The following is a 12,646-nucleotide window of genomic DNA, read 5'->3' on the forward strand; positions in this document are numbered from 1 at the left end:
TAGACATAAACTCAAATGAAAGCCCACATGTGTGAACCGTGAAGACTAAAATGTTGACATCATCCCTGATATGAGCTCCATTTAAGGTGAGGGAACAAGATCATGATCAAAACCCCTCCTTCCAGGTCACCCCATAATCCATATCAAAAGGCCCAAGTACACCCGATTTCAAAATGAATAAAATACCTTTCGATCAGAAGCCCACCTTTGGTCATGTGCTCTTGCCAGATGGGTGAGAAGGTATATGACTGATGCAAGTGGCGAAGATGTAATGGCACATTGTCATTGGATAGTGGTCGTAGTCAGGGGCTGTTTGCTGGCCAATTGGATGTGCAAAATGGGAATTTTTTTTCTCCCATGGGGTCACCCATGGTGATTTGAGATTTCTAGCATCTGAGTGCAAGTTGTTTTAGTGTACTTTGTTTTTCCAATGTCTGACTCGTTTTCAGGTTCCTTTGGGTTGTCTTTTTCCAATGTATTTTGTTGGACAACGAACTTCCTCCCATGTGGATGGTAGGAGCATCACTTCTACATGACCTTGGAACCAGAGCCATTCTCCATGGAATATGGTTCCCCGGTCAATTCGAGTGGCTGTACATCCATTATGAGATTTTTCCTCTTAATCTCAAATGTTAGGAGAGACATGCCATCTCACTCCATTGCTCCTACTGGGATTGTACAACTAGATCCAATCAGCCTCATGAATCTTCTGAGGACATCATTAAGCTCTGCGTCAATGCCATTACAAAGATAGATGCAAACAGGGATACCCCCTCTCCCTCACCCACCTCTACATTATTTCCTATTATGAGCTTGTTAGAGTTTTTACCTTTCTTTGCCTAGATCATGTTCTTTTCCTTCTTTTGTTGTCTTGTATGTATTTCTTAGTTGGTTGACATTTCCATCTTGGAGTGTTCTTGACTCTGTTATGAATAAAATATATAGGAAATAATGTAAATGATAATAATCATAAATAATGATTAGTTAATTAGTAATTAGGTTGAAGAGGCATGTCTAAATGAGACATGACTCTCCATGAAGAGACACCTGCTTGGTATACGAGCAAGTCTCTCACTCTCATTGTATCATCATTCTTATTCATACATTTAATACATAATCTTGTATCTCAATGGAGATCTTTATATTCCAAGTCTTCTGGAGTATTTAACGAAAAGAACGAACTTTGTTCGCTTCATTTGGTATCAGAGTAGTTTGATCTGCTAGCCGCTCCACTGTTGCATAGAGCCATGCTCTTCGATCTAGGCCTTTCGCCATCGACTCTTTGTCAACTTTATTGCTGTTGCAGCTCAAGCGTTTCACTACAATTTGGAGTTTCTTCGTCTTTCCATTAGGGTTTTGGCCATATAGATAGATTAAAAGAAAAATTACCAAAAAAAAATACATAGGAAGAAAAAAGGAGATTTGAAAGTTAATAAAGAAAGAAAAAGAAAAAAAAATCATATAAAAAAAGAAAAGAAAAAAAAGAGAGAGAAATATATATATTATAATTATAATAATAATAATAATAATAATAAAAAAGGCTCGAAGAAAAAAATATATATTATAAAATAATAATAATAATAAAAGAAATATTTAAAAATAATAATAATTCAAAAGTCAGAAAAAAATAAATCATATTAAAAAAAAAGAAAATAAAAGAAAAGAAAACTTTACTTGTGCCTGTGCATGAAGTTGTCAACGCAGATCAACTGACAACAAAGCAGACACAACTCTAAATGCTGCCACCATCGTCCCCGCATTCACAACCCAATCAATAGTGGGAAGTTCGACGATGCACAAAACCGTTTGTAGTTGCAAGGCCTGTGACGTCCGTCCCTATGCCACCCCTCGATTAGCCTTTCGTCCCTCGAGTGGCCCTTCGCCCTTGGGCCAAACACATTCTCTCATCCCCGTCCAGAGTGGACCATCCTTGCTCATCCTCGTTTGTCCTTATTCTCTGCATCTTATTCCGCCAACTCACGCCTGCCATTTGGTTCGGTTCCCCCTCATCCTTTTCGACCGACGTCACACTTTGTGCCCCTAATGCCTATTCCCCATGTTGTTTCACCTGTCGCCCGACAAATCCCCATTTGGTTGTGCCATATGCTCGTTCCCCATCGACCGCTTGTGTTGCCATTGCAGCGCGACCAACATTCGCTTTGGCTCAATTGCAAATTGTAGCCAACCGTAAGACATATCACCACCTCGCCATTCGACTTAGCTGCCGTTTGAGCCACCACCATCGTAGTCTGTCACCCCGATCATCCCTCCACTTGAATCAATCAACACCTGCACGTTTTTCTCCCATTTACCCATAACCACCACCATTGCTATGAAACTGTTCATTTTTCCGTACAATACCTCCAAATTTGAAAGGTTGTGCCAATACACCATATCGATTGGTCAAATTGATTAACAAAGCGCTGAGTAATACCATACTTTTAAGTGAAGTTATCTAAAAAAAAGGAATTTAATTTAAAGCCAAAAAACCTTAAAGGTTTTATTAAAAAATATTTGAAAAAAATTGGTGATATATACCAAAAACTTTTATTAAGTAGTCGATATATATCCAAGTTCCTAGTTATAAAATTATAAGGAGGTTTGGAAGCATCCAAGGATTATTCAAAGTTACCTAGTATCATTCAATAAAATTGTCGACGAAAGGAAAAATGGAGTCTAATTTGGAATTGAAGGAAGGAAGATTTCTGAAAACTTCATGTAATTATGCTTCAGTGCTATTTAGAATTAAAGGGTCCATTGCGGGAAAAGATGTCACTATTGCTATCTCACTTGCCAAAGATAAAAATTATATAACGCCTAAAATCACAAACCAATTAGTGATCCCGGAGTCAAATATAATCGAAAAATTAGACTGTTTTGGCAACAAAAAATATGACCTAACCAATTTACAGTTAAACATTGAGGATTATACATTTATATCACACTTCTCAGTTCAAACCCTATGGAGCGATCAAGGTGACATTATTTTGGGTTCACCCTGCATGGAAACCTTTGGTTCCTTCATCCTGAATATGAAAAAGAAGTTTTAGACATTTTCTTACAAAAAGAAAAGAATAACACTACAGGATGTCTCCGTGAAGCCAAATTCAACAACACCAGAAGATATCCAAGATATTTCAAAAGTAATTTTTCAAGAAGGTAAAAAAGTATTACAAAATATGCAAAATGAAATTGACAAAATCATTGCTGATAGAGATGAAGAAGTTTTGTAACTGAAGGATCATAGCAAAAAATTACTAACACAAATTAAAAAGCTTAAGAAGGACAAGACGCTGTTAAAAGACAAGTTAGAACATTGTATTCAAGAGCAAGTATTGAAGTCGCCTGTCGTAGCATCCCCAGTTGAAGATAAAGAAACAAATACTGAACCAGTCAATAGCAGAACTCAAGAAGAGGATCAATCAATTGAAGGAAAAACACACTCACATGTTACAATCCAGATGATGAAAATTCCAAACAAAGATTGTGTACCTAACTCAACAACCATAGTACCAGAAGGAAATCAAAAAATTTCCACACACCTAATAAGGGAAAGTCAAACCAAAAAGTTCCCTATTGACATCCGAATCATGAGAGTAGACAACTCAACCAAGCTACGTATCAGGACCATTCAAAACAGAAACAACAAACTGATGTTCCAAAGAATATTGATGTAACCTCAATCCAGTCGTATGATGACAATTCGTTACAAAATTCCAGTGATCAAAATATTCCACAAAAGATTAATCTAGGATGGTCTGATCCCTTCTCAGTGCGACAATTTTGTTTGTTACTTAGTAGATCGTATCAACTTGTATCAACGAAGATGACAATGCCGAGACAAGAAGACATTCGAAACTGAAAGGGAGATCAAGCTGTTTGCATCAACAAGCTTTGAGGACAAAGCTTTTTTGAGGATGAAGGCAATGTGATGAATAAAATATATAGGAAACAATGTAAATGATAATAATCATAAATAATGATTAGTTAATTAATAATTAGGTTGAAGAGGCATGTCTAAATGAGACATGATTCTCCATGAAGAGACACCTGCTTGGTATATAAGCAAGCTTCTCACTCTCATTGTATCATCATTCTTGTTCATACATTTAATACATAATCTTGTATCTCAATGGAGATCTTTATATTCCAAGTCTTCTGGAGCATTTAACGAAAAGAAAGAACTTTGTTCGCTTCAGACTCTCCCAGATTTTTGTGGCTATTGATTGTAGTACTGAACTCTCTAGTCCCATTGACCTATTCTGTGGTTATCTGTGGGAATTTACAAAATTAACTTATCTCAATTAGGAAAAGTACAAGGACAATGTATATGGGCACTAACATTTCCTTCTCATGTTTCATTAAAAGTCAATTTTTTGGCATTTGCCATTTATTATACCTTATGTGAGTTTAATTGCAATGGGTTTTCTTTCAGGTCTGAAAGAATATAAGATTGATTTCCTTTTCCTAGATGAAAAATATATTTTAGTATGGCATCGTAAAGGATCAATGTTTTTTAATTGGTATGTGTGTTTATATGCTGCAGGGTGGGTATACTGGCATTTCATATGGCCTTAGTGAATAAGCCTCAAGATGTTCTTCTTGTTACCGCTTTTTCTTTTGTCTTGTACTATGGCGAGTTTTCAGCAAAAGCAGCAAGGGCTGCCAGGAATACCTTCCAAACCGCAAACAGATTTTGTCCAGAAATTGTTGAAAGTATAAGAGTTGAGTCTAATCAAGTACTATTAGAGGGTGTATTTAATCTTGCATCAGAAGCTATAGCAGCTCTTGATTCTATGGTTAACAAGACATCTCCTTGTCGAGCTACATCTAAAAACTCTCAGGTTCCTTTCTCCGATCTGGTAAGTTCACCTTACATTTTTATCTTTCAAATTATTTTGTCCTTGGGTATATCTTTAATAAACATGAAGCTTGTTAGTGCCATGATGCAAGCAAAGAATAATTGGAGTGTTAAATGTTTGTTTTCAATATTTTACATTTAGGTTCACTGGTATTTGAATTGTCAGTCTTGCGTGTAAGAAGCCATGAGTCAAACTTGAAATACGAAATACAATGCCAAATCGAAATTTGTTGCATTTGTGCAAATAAATAATTTTGTTTCTTTTATTCATTTTAAAATAGGGGTAATTTTAAGGAGCTTATATATTTTCGGGGATGTGGAAATCTCTGTTTAAATTTCTCACAATATCTTTTCGAAACAAAATGGAGCTTTCTCAATTATATAAAGTTGATGAATCCTTTTGAATAATTTTCGAAAATGTAGTGTGCCTTTGGCACTACTTCCCTAATTCCCGCAGTTTGCATCAACATTTCATTGTGAACTATTTATTTATTAATCTGTCTCAGAAGGTGCGTGGCAGTCACTCTTATTATGGAATACATGGTAGTGCCACCTCACTTATGTTTGCATATCTCTGTGGCTCGTTTACACATACATAATCTGTTTCAGTATATTAACAATCGAGCATTAGATTCAAATTTCCCCAGCTTTTCGGAAGCCTCTTTATGCAATATAGTTCCTTTCCAGCCATGCCAAGCAACCGTTAATTTCTTGTCTGATGGGGATTGGCGACAATACGAATTAACTCCTGTTCGGTAGTCAATGGCTCTCCATGTTTATTTACTGCGACTTGTGTTAGACTTCAGGGTTCTATAGACTTATGATCATGGTTCCATCCAATTCATCCCTTCTTTTCGTTTGAATGTCTGAGGGCTGACAATTGTTTTGGAATATAAACGGATCTCACTGAGTGCTTCCGTTAGTAGGCGACAAGTGGCAATATGATTGGCAAGCACATATTACTGAACTGGACAAATCCCGAGGATCCAATTGCCGATATCCCGATGGTGACCTCATCTTCTATCTTCTATCGGGATATCTTGTCTTGCTATCGTCGTGTCATAAAAAGGGCTCATGTGACCCAAAAATATAGACCCTCTAATCTCACCTGTTGGGTCATACTGTCTAGTTATCTTATATTTTCCTCGACTGTCTAGATGGCCCCATCGCTTGATTCTTGTGCAAATGACCTGGTATGAAGATTCATTACTAGTATAAGGCTCATGAGTCCGGATGGACAATGTGACAGGTTGATAGGTCAAATAGTGACATGGCACTGATGACGTCTGAGCAGGTGATGTAATCATCATTGTGGATCGAGATAATCATCTCATAACGTTGGGTCATCCACAAGAAAAATGGGGAAGTCTGTATGCCCAAATAAATTAAGTATAAATGAATTCCTTCTCGCTTGTCAGGCTACAACTTCTCACACCTACTGGGTCATAAACGGAATTCTTATGGTGTGATAACCTGATAATACTAAAAACATGAAGTATGGGAAAAGATAAAGTAAGGGAAAAGGCTCATAATTAGACCATGTCATTCTTCAGATCTAGATGACAACCCACCCTTGTATAAGAAAGCAACATCGAGCACTGGGAATCTATGCTGGTTAAGTGACACATAGTAGTGTAGTTGGCCAAATATCATGTTTTGAATTTATTACTTGAAATATTTTGATAAAACTGCTTACAGACATTATATACAAAATATAGGTATTGTTTACAGCTCTCAAAATGATAATAATGATAAGGTACACAATAAATTCTCAAAATGATAACAATGATAAGGTACACAATAAATTCTTATACGTTAGGAGAATATCTTCTTCATAACACAAAGTACATCTATATATCCAAATTATAAGTTGATGTGTATAATAATGTCTCTATTGACCTCTATATGCATATTCTCACTCATTGGCCATAGTACATATATATAACCCCATTAGGGAATAACCTAGTAACCCACTTCGAAATGCTTTGTCCTCAAATCCTTGTAGTTAAGGGCTTTACATGTCTGCCTTTAATGGTTTGTCTTCAATTTCCACATGCTTATCATCAATATTCATTTTTTCTCACAATGATACATTGTAGCCTTTGTGATTGATCTTCAATTGTATTTGCTTTAGAGAGAATGCCTTCAATATTTTTGTTGATTTTTCCAATCTGGATTTTACCCTTTCTAATTGGATCTCAATGGCTTCGACTATCTTTTGCTCATCTTCTTGTACTTTCTATTCATTCTCATTTTGAGGTTGAATAGTAATGCCATCCATTAACTTCTTCTGTCCCTGAATTCTGTCTTGCACTTCTGATTCAGTGTCCTTTTTAATAGGGCTTCTTCAACCTTCTTACACGTTTTCTCTTCAACCCTTTTGGAGGTTATTCATATATGATCGTCGATGTTTCTTTTATTTTTTTAATCCCTTAGCCTTGTTAGGTAGTGTTTGACTGTAGTTCTGTAATCTGGTATTTTTTTTATCATTTCTGACAATTCCCTCATTCTTGACTTCTTTATCATTTTGTAGTTTGGTTATTCTAATTTGAAATTTGTTTGTTTTGTATTTTTTTCATATCCTTTGATTTTATTTCATAAATGATGGATACATTTTTGGGAGTCTTGACAGTGGAGTTCAACAGTCAATGCCACTAACATGAAGGTATATAGAGGGCTCGGTTCTCTTGAATAAATGCTAGTTCCATACCCTCTTACACTACAGAATCCAATGGAAATATTGCAATCCTCCCAATCCTGAAATCCTAAGAACTGTTAGGTCTGCTGGATTTTGAGTGGGATCAGAGAGGTTGGAACCACTCTCAGACATCCTGAAACAATTAATTGTAATGTTAAAAATTGAAGTAAAAGGATGATTCTTTTACTTTAAGAATTTAACATTACCATTAATTGCATAGGGATGCCCTAGGTTTGAATATTAGGATGCCCCACTTATAAATTATTGGTTTTTGGTTTCTTAATTATTTTAATTTTTGTTCAGAGGGTACTTTGCTGCATTGTACAGAACCGGCCACTTTGGTGAAAAAAGGGCAGCCTGGTACTGAACCAACCTTTTCTGGTTCTGTGCTGCTGGTCAGACCAGTTTAGGTGTCAAAACGGTTGGACCAGCCAGTTCCACTGGTTCCAATGTGGTTCTGATAACACTGCCAACACCTTCACACATCGTCTCTGCAACACCACTAGTCTCACTCAATTTTATTTTCCAAGAGAAAGTTATGGCCATTTCTCTTAAGCTTCTGAATTTTAACCATTTTTTAGAGAGCAATCTTGCACTAGAAATCCACTAATTCAACTCACACAGATCTGAATTTCAGAATTATGTCTTCTTTCCAATGTCACTAGTTTCACTGTATTTGGCCTTCACAATCTTAAGATATGTCCATTTTATTGTACCTTACTAAATCTAGGAAGGATTCAGGCAAGGATGAAACCCCTTCGATGTCCATGTTGTAACTCTGAAATTCCTATACCTATGCTGCTGGAAATTTTACCAGATATTGTATGACCTATTTTCTTTTGACCCCTTCAAGTTGCACAAAATTTGGGTACCCCTAGCTAAAGTTATCAACTATAGAAGGTATTATTTGAAGGTGCCCAACCAAGAATCCCTTGTTCTGATACCAGATGTAATGAAAATAGCATGATAAACCTGTTACGCAGCAAAATGGGTAACCACATAGGAGGGAATATTTTTCCTACATTTGACAGCCAAGCGGTCAACCAGACAGCCAGCAGCCCCTGCTAGCCACCATTAGACGATGATATGGCATGTGCCTCCATCACTTGCGTCAGCCATGTGCTTCTCACCCATTTGGCATTAGCACTTGGATGAAGGTGGGAAGCAACTCAAAAGGTACTTTGATAATTTTGCAATCAGGTGCTTATAATTGTTTGTTTTGGGCATTTAGTATGGTGTGATATTCCCACTTAGCATTATTGCTAAGTGAAATATCAATTTTGGCCATTTTTGTATTAATTCATGTTTGCACTTAGGAAATGTGGGTTTAGAGGCCCCGCATGTATTTTTGATTAAAGCAAGCCCAAACATTAGAGTTGGGAGGGGAACATGGAACCTCTAGTGGAGCATGGGGGCCACCCATAGAGAATCACAGCTCACATGAGAATTACACACTCATTGGAGCAAGTTCAGTGGAAGGAAATCAAGTTGGGCCCACATGGGCATTTTGGAGGCATTTTGAAGAAAAGGAAGGCTCTCATTTTGGGCACTCATGATCATTTGAGAAAATTGTTTTAGACTAGCACGCTTGAGCTAAAGCCAAGTCTGCAAGTGTTGTTCAACACATGAGTGTTTCCAAGTGGAAATCTCAACCCTTGCTTCGGTGGACTTCGAGTGCCAGCGCAAAGAGGGAGTCTCACCTATTCCAGTTTTATACAAGAGAAGAGAGTGCGAGATTGAGGGAGGTTCCAGCAGCAGCAGCATAGTGTTGGGAGGAGGCACAATTGGGTGTTGAGGAAAGAAGGGAGTTGGAGCCTGAAACTTGAGGAGGAGCCCGGGGAAGTGTTTTGAGGGAGTTTGCAGCCATCTTGGGGGCTTTTTGCAGCAGGATTGACAGGTGGGTCAAATTACCCAGCAACAGTGCCATTGAGGGGAAAGAGGGCCGAAATTTCAAGGTCAACCATTAGCCAATCCCTTCGTGGGTTATTTTGGGTATTTGGTGGAGAGGCCGAGATTAATTGCCCATAATTTTCTGAGCACCAGAGGAGGCCCCAGCAACAGTTCTTCACAGCCAACAACATATTTTTTAGGCAATTCAACACCAAGCTAGGAGAGAGCAACAACAGACTTGAGGGGGACTTCTTATTATTCACTTGGGCTTTGCTAGCTTGCCTTGGGCAAGCCCAGGTGCACTCTTTCCAGCACCTCATTGTACCCTCTTTATTTTAATAAAATGGCTCAACAACGCAGTTTTTGGTGCCAATTCATGGATTGATTTATGTGTTTGCTTTTCGTGATTTTTATGCCTATGCATGCTTTGTTATTTATCGTAAAAGTTCCCTAGGAATATTACAATGGTATCAAAGCTCATAGACTTGGCTAAGCCTGTGGGAGCAGCATGGTCTATGACACTAAAGGATAGGCAAAACATGACTTATTGGAGGTAGAGGTACAAGAGTAGAGAAAGGCAGTTGCAGATTACTCTAGATCCCGTGATAACTAAACCGGAGGCTGTGGAAACAAACATGGCAGAGAATGAGGGAGACAGAAGGAGTAAGGAGGAGGAGTTTGCTCAACATTTGCTGAAGGCAGTACAGGACTTGTCCAAGGGTATTGAGGAACTAAGGCAGTAGAATTGTAGCAACAACAAGGGTAAGTGAATTCAAGGGGAATTCCAGTTGGGTGAAGGCTGTGGTACTTCACAACACCATGCATCCCTTAACCCCAACATGCCTCTTATTCCCAACACACCACCTAGATCCACTATTCCCACATTCTTGACATATGGAGCCGATGGGAAGCAAGGGCAGGAGAAGTTGCGTAGGGGGGGACTACTACTTGGAGTATCAGTTCTATGGACCTGAGTTTAGGGAAGCCATCACTTTTAGGGACTTTTGCCAACTGAAGGGCAACAATAGGCCCAAGGGACAGAGTGGGGGAAACTACATGCAGGGGACATATTTGCATCTTACTGTGGGGAGGCTGTTTCTTCCAACTTTTGATGGATCTCCTAAGAACTCAACCAGAATGTGGGTAGAGAAGATGGATGTTTACTTCTAGCTAAATTAGATGATGGAGGGGGAGGCAATAAAAATTGCCACACTACATTTGGAGGGTGGAGCCCATGATTGGTGGTTCCATGGGCTAAAGCCTAACCACAATGGGACATGCCGAGGTGACAACCTACGAGGATTTCACCAAGAGGTTGTTGGAGTGTTTTGAGAGGAAAGATCTGGAGGAGCACTTTGGGGAGCTGACAAGGCTCAAGCAGATCGGGAGTGCTGAGGCCTACATTTTGGAGTTTTTGAGGCTATTAGTGATGGTGTTGGATCTATCGCAGTCCAAGAGGGTCTATATGTTTATAGAGGGGCTAGCAGAGCCATTGCGGGGGCTGGTGAGGTCCAATAGGCCTGCTACTTTGCAGGATGCAGTGGGGAGGGCCCGAGATTTGCAGGATGCAGTGGGGAGGGCCCGAGATTTGCAAGATGCTTTACCGAGGGTTAAGACACCATTACCACCTACACAGGGTTTCCAGCAGAGGGGAAGAGACACTAGGCTCCACCATCGAGAGCCAACTAGGGGCATGGACAGTTGGATGAGGAGACCTGGAGAGACCTCTAAAGGAGGAAGTTGTGTTTTACCTGTCAGGAACCATGGGCTCTAGGCCATAGATGCACAATAGGCAAGGCCCACTACATTGAGGTTTTCTCTGACAATGATTTGGAGGATGATGCAGATTTGGAGGTGGGTGGAGATGACAGCGCAGTGCAGGCAGAGAGGGGGCCACCACCACCCCCACCAAGGGGAGCTCCTTTCGCTCCATCAAGAGGGGTCCTTGCATCTCTACGTGGGGTACCCAAGTTTTTGACTTTGAGGATCAAGGGCACTGTGCAGGGGCAACATGTCTCGATTTTAGTGGATAGTGGGGCTACCCACAATTTTATTGATGCACAGATGGTCCAGAGGAGGGGTATCACAACCGAGGAGTTTGAGGGTTTTTTGGTTTTGGTACTAGGGGACAGAACCATGCAGTGCACACGCTATGTTCCAGCTTTGACAGTGACCATGGGGAACTACTCAGTGACAGATCACTTCTTCGTGGTGGATGTGCCAGACACCAATGTGGTGATGGGTGTCCAGTGGCTCTACTCGTTTGGCAGAGTCACTACTGATTGGAGGAAGTTGGAGATGGAGTTCACAGGGTCGAATGGCAAACCAGTTTTGCCACGCGGTATGCACTCTTACCCTCCACAGACTATTTCGACCCATAGGATGGAGGCTGATCTGAGACATGGGGACATTGATTGCACTGTGGAGTTGAGGGTTTCAAAGGCTGGGGGTCAGCCCAAGCCACCGCGCTCAGAGATACAAGCCATTTTAGATAGGTATCCAGTAGTGTTTGGAGACATACCACCGGGTCAACGACCTGACCGAAGGTTTGAGCACACCATTGAGTTGGAGCCAGGGGTACAGGCCGTGATTACTACCTGTTACTGACATCCAGAGGCATACCGGGATGAGATAGAGAGAGCTATTCATGAGCTGTTGGCACTTGGGCACATTAGGCCTAGCTCCAACCCTTTTGCTTCATCAATTGTTCTGTTGAAGAAGAAAGATGGGTCCCTACACGTGCATTGACTACAGGGCCCTTAACAAGAAGACCATGAAGAACCGTTACCCCATCCCACGCATAGATGAGCTAATGGACGAGCTGAGGGAGGCAAAGTTCTTCTCCCAGATTGACTTACATTCAAGGTATCACCCGATCTGGATAAGGGACCAGGATGTCGCTAACACCGCTTTTAGGTTCCACAATGGGCACTTCAAGTTCTTGGTTATGCCTTCCGGGCTAAGCAATGCATTGACCACCTTCCAGTCCTACATGAACCATGTGTGTCATGGACAACTGCGGAAGTTTGTGTTGGTGTTCTTTGATGATACCTTGGTTTACAACCGGACTTGGGAGGAGCACTTGCAACATTTAGAGACAGTGTTGTGTATTTTGGACGAGCAATAATTCTATGCAAAGCTGTCTAAGTGCGAGTTCAATTTGATAGAGATGCTCTACTTAGGGCACATCATCGGGG

At 40.0% G+C, this 12,646-nt stretch overlaps 1 protein-coding gene across 5 annotated transcripts in view; it reads left to right on the forward strand.

Moving 5' to 3' along the window:
- Positions 1 to 12,646, forward strand: part of LOC149141688 (uncharacterized) — a 312,782-nt gene that overhangs the window by 174,556 nt on the left and 125,580 nt on the right. For all 5 annotated transcript variants that reach the window (XM_089447689.1, XM_089447688.1, XM_089447687.1 and 2 more), the window contains one exon: positions 4,547 to 4,862. In XM_089447689.1, the coding sequence (XP_089303815.1) occupies positions 4,547 to 4,862 (316 nt within the window). The remainder of the gene's footprint in view (positions 1 to 4,546; positions 4,863 to 12,646) is intronic.

The sequence above is a fragment of the Pinus tabuliformis genome, chromosome X, assembly GCF_031772625.1.
Source record: "Pinus tabuliformis cultivar Carrire ecotype Pingquan chromosome X, CPIR1, whole genome shotgun sequence".
Lineage (NCBI taxonomy): Eukaryota > Viridiplantae > Streptophyta > Pinopsida > Pinales > Pinaceae > Pinus > Pinus tabuliformis.